Source organism: Pteropus alecto, unplaced genomic scaffold, assembly GCF_000325575.1.
Source record: "Pteropus alecto unplaced genomic scaffold, ASM32557v1 scaffold14, whole genome shotgun sequence".
Classification (NCBI taxonomy): domain Eukaryota; kingdom Metazoa; phylum Chordata; class Mammalia; order Chiroptera; family Pteropodidae; genus Pteropus; species Pteropus alecto.
In genome coordinates this window covers 4,271,843-4,277,842 of record NW_006436810.1, presented here as the reverse complement: position 1 = coordinate 4,277,842, position 6,000 = coordinate 4,271,843, and the positions used below count along the sequence as shown (strand labels likewise).

The window sequence follows — 6,000 nt, the reverse complement described above, 5'->3', positions numbered from 1 at the left end:
GGAGGACAGAAAAGGTAAAGGGGGTCAAATATATGGTGAGAGAAGGAAACTGGGCTTCCTGAGCATCCCATGGAGTATATAGATGCCATAGTATAAAGTTGTACACCTGAAATTTATATAGCACTATTAGCCAGTGGTACCCCAATAAATTTCATTAAAAATAAAGAGTAAAAGTTATCAGTAATACCTTTTTCAAACTCCTTTTTCCAATGAAATGAAGACTCATTCGTAGATTTACCATATTACAAGGAGGTTGTGATTTAAAATCATTTACAGTTTCATTGATGGAAATTTCAAAGAAAATTTAGATTTGAACCTAAGCAAGTATAGACTTTGTTAATAAGATCTACTAAGAGTGAAATTTTGGGTTGAGATTCTAAAATTTTTGAATGTCATTCTTAAAATGACAGAGAAATCATTTGATGTTATACTGTTGGATTCCTGATTTATAGAAAACTTTATTATAAAGAGCTCTATATTTTTAGTTTGTCATTGCATATCATTTTGGCATCCTAAGTTTGGAAGGGGTAGTAATTGAGCATGTGGATGTCAGATTTTTATCTGGTAAATAATCGGGTTTTTATTAGGTATGTATGTGGTAAATATTAAGATACTTGCAAATTTGAGTTTATTACTCAAAATGTACTTCCAACTTAAAATTTCATTCTTGAAGTTTTATTATTTTAAACTAAGGTTTATTATGTATCCCTTCAAAAAGTCTTAAACTGAAATCAACGAAGGCAAGCTTGTCAGTAGCTGATTAGTCCTTTATATATTACTCATCCAGCACTCACAAATATCCCTCAGAACGGAGAGATTCTCTTTACGATATTTAGTTATATGGTGGTGGAAAGGGGAGGTTTGAATTTTTGATTTTCCAGCTTATGGGTCATATTTGACCAACTGCTTTCACTAGAAGACATGCCACTTTGTTGAGCTATTTAGGAATCAAAAAGACTTGTCTTAATTTAAAACAAGGACCCTTTGTTTTAGTTGGTGACTGCCTTGTGAAATTTTTCAGTTCTCAGCGGGTTAACCAGGGAACAGGGGCAGAGTCATAATTGGCCTATTTAGAGTATTTTGCATGTGAATAGTGTGTTAGTGAAGCATCCCTAAGTCTGTTGTGAGTGACATGGTGATTAGAATTTAGATTAGGGAAAACACATTCTGTACTTTATCAAGGACAGTAATTAGTTCAGTCAGTAAAAGTTGATTACAAGTAACGATAAAGTTAGATTTTTAGTACTTAATTTTAAAATTTCTTTATTAAATAGTAAATTTGTTCTTAATATAAATGGTAGTATCTACACTTGTTTTCTTATAAATCAGAATAATTAAAAGAACAATGTATTCAATGCAGAATATAATCAGGCGATTTATATGTTATGGGTAAGTTTCTATGTAGTTTTTAGAAAATGTAATATTATTATATAATCTTTCATATGTCATCATTTTTGAAGGTTTTGGTAATTTGTCACACCGTGATAAGTTAATGATATTTGTGAAAGTTTTCTAGTGTTCAGGTAAATGTTTAATCTGTGGGGATGCGCTTTAGGCTCCGACAGTCCTCAAGAGGGCATTCTAAAGTCCTTTAATTTGTTCCTGTTAGCTTAGAATGCCTCCTATTTCTATAATTTTGGAGGTTAATGCGAGGATTTGAATTTCCTCCCGGTTCAGTTGGCATTTTCTGTTCTGTGGGTGCCGTGTCAGTTGGTGGAGGATCTCGCTGTGCCGATGCAGAGGCAGAGTTCTCAGTGGATTGAGCATCTACACTCACCCTCAACGTGAGCAGCCGGCGAAGTTGTGTGCGTTCGAAATATCAGATCCTTCTTGGTTCTTGTTAAGGAAAGGCATGAGCACTTCCCAGACAGGAGCCTAAGTCTATATGAAGAAAACATTAGTCTTACATAAGCGCCCTTTTCTTGTATAATTAAAATGTTAGTCGTCTTAAAAGATTAAAAGACTGCTCTAAAGGGGATCACCTTCTATCTCCCTCTCAAACGTAAAGAATTAAAAATTCACAAACTTGTGCCAGCTTCTTAGACTGCTATTCTTTTAGTTTTGTTGTGTTTTAATTGTTTCAGCTTAGCAGATGCTGTTTTCTTTATTGCATTGGTTTAAGTACTAACAATCAGTTGGGGGGTGGCGAATCTGAAAAAATAACCGTATATGTTTGTTTTCCCTTTTTTAACCTTTCTAGCAGAGTCTCCTTGGAGGTGACATGGATATGGGCAACCCAGGAACCCTTTCGCCCACCAAACCTGGTTCCCAGTATTATCAGTATTCTAGCAATAACCCCCGAAGAAGGCCTCTTCACAGTAGTGCCATGGGTAAGGTATCCCTCTGTTTGAATGCCTGAGTGATCATTAGTAGTCTTTTTTCTTTCTTGCTTGCTTGCTTGCTTGCTTGCTTGCTTTTTTAACACCACCCTCTTACCTTACCCTCACTCTCCACAAAGAAAAAAAAATTTTTTTTTTGCTCAGTTGTCAGGCTCATGACTCCCCCTCAGTAGTACATTGGGTGGGTATGTTAACAATTTATAGTAGCAGGAGAACTATTTTGATATACGCTTATTTCTTGTGTTCTCTTGGCTGCCCTTAGAAAAAAACCTTTCGAACGATGAAAGCATTAAAAAGTTAAATACCTTCACTTTTATGAAAAAAGTAGAATTTCCTTTCTGCCAGAATAAAAGATGATCGTGGTACTGGCATTTTGCTTAGGTAACGATTTAGGAAAATCTGGTCTAATCTAAATGGTTTCGTGGTTTAATCTGCTTTAGTTAGGAAATTGGGCATGCGAGGAGCTCACAGCCTCTTCATTTTCTTTCAGAGGTACAGACAAAGAAAGTTCGCAAAGTTCCTCCAGGTTTGCCATCTTCAGTAAGTACTGCTTGTTTCTGCTTCGTATATTGTGTATTTTGTCCTGTTTGGGGAGATGCGAGGGCGATAGGAGTAAATGAGGTTCCATGCCCCAGAGCAGCATGTTTATCTAGAATGGGGGTGAGGAAGAACGGACCCGCACGTCCAGCCACCTGACCCACGTTGGAGTGATTAATGGGAGGCGTATCCTGGAGGTCTGCGTGGTTGTGTTGACGCTCAGCAGGTTAAGCTCTGAAGAGAGCCTTGAAAAGGTGCCTGAAGTTCCAGGAGTTTTACCTGTACAGAGCTTTCAAGAGAATGAGTATTAGTTTCATGTGTTGGTTAAATTCTTTGTCAGTATTATGATGATTTATGGATTTGCATGCGAAAGGAGATTTGTGGAGAGGATTTAGGAAAAATTTACATGGGTTTCAGCCCGGAGTGCAGGAAGAATGTCTCTATTTTCTAGAGAGGTTATAAAGACTGCGAGGTAGCTGCATCAGTAGCCATTTGTGTCTGGAATACCAGGTGACAACTAGAAGAATCCAGCTGTAACCAAAAGCATTCTGGGTCTTTTTAATAGCTGGAGCTATATGCTAGAGTGGCTGAGAGAACCTCAGGTCCCCAACATAGCAAACACTGGTTGTGATTACAACTAAATTTGTATCTTATTTTCGATTCTTATATATATTTTCAACTTTGAGGTGCTAGATAATTTTATTTAATTTTGTTTAAAACTGGTCTATTTCTAATAATTTTTCTTCTTATTTAGAATAAAAATATATGAGTTCCTCCCTTTTTTCTTTGTTTTCTCCTTCCTTCTTTTTTTCTGTTCTTCTTTCCTTCCCATGAGATATTTTAATTTAATTTTATTCTGTGTTCTGTAGGGGCACTAGTATTTGAAAAGAATTTGAATGAGCTTTATTATAAGTTCTTATTCTCTAAAATAAAATTTTATTCAGATTTCTGAAAATATATTACTAATCAATACTTGCTTATTAGTTTTATTTAATTTTTTATTTCACTTTTAATAAATTACAAAATAATGGGTTTTGCAAATGTGCTAAAGTTACGTTAACCCAAACACCAGTGCATTTGACTTAATTTCAGTTTAGCTCATCCAAAAAATTATTGAGCGAATATATTGAAATAAGTCTTATCAGGAAAAAATACAAATTTTGTATGCTGATTATCATAGACGTGGGAATGTTCAAGAGGCATCACAAAATTATCCATAAACATAGAAAAATATTGTGTAAATAAACTTCCAAGGCATATAAAATAGTCACTTTGAACTACCGATAAATGACTTAAAAATGTACTGAGTAATTCATTTTTTGATTTTCTATGTTGTATTGAAATTGACACAGGTTTTGATAAGCTCGAAGTTTTTGGTGGATTTAATGTCGATGAAACTTTAGCTTTTAATAGCTTTTATGACAACATCAAATGATATAGTCCTCACAGCTGTTTACATCTTAAACATGCCTGAACCTAATACAGACAGTATTAAATACAATAAGGGAACCTTTGAATGTTCTGAAATGATAGAATAGCTCTGTGTTATAAAAGCCATGTAGAAATTAAAGCTAGAGTACTCTGTTATGCCTCATATTCAGATAAATTTAGTTTGTTTCTCCCAGTGCTAAAATAATGCAGAAATCTACACAGTTTCTAAAGAGTGCTTTGGCGTGGCACTGGATATTATCTATCTGCTTGATCATTGTTCCCAACAATTTCTCATAATTCGTTGTAAATGTTCAAGTATTTCCCTGGAGGGAACTGGTCACTATAGGAAATTACACTGGTATAGTTTTTCCTCTGCTATTAAAAAAATTTACTTGTTGCTGATGTGTTGATAAATATAAAAGTATCTTTTCTTCTTAATAAATATGGAATCGGAAATATAGCTTGTATTATTTAATTTTTGGTTTTGGGTGGTCAGTTTAGGATTTGTTCTTCTTGGAAAATTTATCTTGGCTGAATGTTTTAATTGTCCTCGTGGAACATTTTGGTAAATAGAGCCCTTTTCTTGAAAGTTAAGGAGACGAATTTGATTGAAATGGAAATTGTATCCTTGTTATTTATTTATTTATTTTTGGTTTGTTTTTCTGTTTTAATCCAGAAGAATAAGATAGTTTGGTTGATTTTCGAATCCTATCGCCTATATGTTGTCATTATTTAAAAAATTTTCAGCTCTGTTTAAATAGCAGTTTAGTTTAGTTTAGTTTAGTTTAGTTTAGCTTAATTTACTTTTGTTTTATGTATTGATTATATGCCTTACCACCACCCAAAGTATATATTTTATTTTGATCCAAAGAGGTGCTTTATATTAGATCCTATAACATTTTGTCCCAGTAGATCTATATTTTTTATGTTTTTAGATCTCTGCTATGCTTTTCCTCTTTTTAAGCTCAAATAAAATTGTGAATATTTATTTGATAAGAGATACCCCTAAAACTTGTGTAAATATGTATGAATAGTTTTATAACAAATAACAAAAAATTACGGGTAATAAAAGGTTTCTTTTGGAGTGATTATGACTAGATAAAGACATTTATATGTTTTCTTCCATACATATTTACCATGATAAATAGTAATAAATCTGTCACAATCTGTTGTGTCAACTCATTTTTTTTTCTTTTCAAAATGGGCTCTTTTTCTTTCTTAACATAAAACAAAAGAAAATGTAAACTGTAACATCTGTAATCAGATACTATTTATGACACAACTGTGGTGCAGAGGGTGGACTTCTTTTGCCACCATTAGGCTGGATCTTCACAGGAAATCAGAAGAGTGAGGGGTTTGCCTGGCCCTGTTTTTGAAAATACTGCAGCATCTGTGGGAGAGAGAAACATAAGCCTGGCCCAACATCATGCCACGGATCTGGCAGGATTCTTGAATGTGTGTTTTACTGTGTGTGCATCTAGAGACCTCAAGTCATGGCAGAAGCATGGCAGTGAGGGGGGGGCGGTGGTGGCGGGGGGGGGGAGCCAGCTCAGTGGCACAGGCGCAGTGGGGGGAGGAAGGAAGTCTCTGCCTCTGGAGAGCGGAGGCCTGTGGTTAGGGCGGGCATGATGACCACTCTCTAATTGCCCACAAGAGCCCTGCTTAATACAGCAGGACATTTTCGAGTTCTCTG

At 35.1% G+C, this 6,000-nt stretch overlaps 1 protein-coding gene across 8 annotated transcripts in view; it reads left to right on the top strand.

Moving 5' to 3' along the window:
• The window catches only part of TCF4 (transcription factor 4), a 344,189-nt gene that overhangs the window by 224,243 nt on the left and 113,946 nt on the right, over positions 1-6,000 (top strand). For 5 of the 8 annotated variants that reach the window (XM_025048142.1, XM_015590848.2, XM_015590846.2 and 2 more), the window contains 2 exons: positions 2,201-2,330; positions 2,830-2,879. In XM_025048142.1, coding sequence (XP_024903910.1) covers positions 2,201-2,330; positions 2,830-2,879 — 180 coding nt within the window. The remainder of the gene's footprint in view (positions 1-2,200; positions 2,331-2,829; positions 2,880-6,000) is intronic. The other 3 variants (XM_015590849.2, XM_015590847.2, XM_015590845.2) reach the window with 1 other exon arrangement.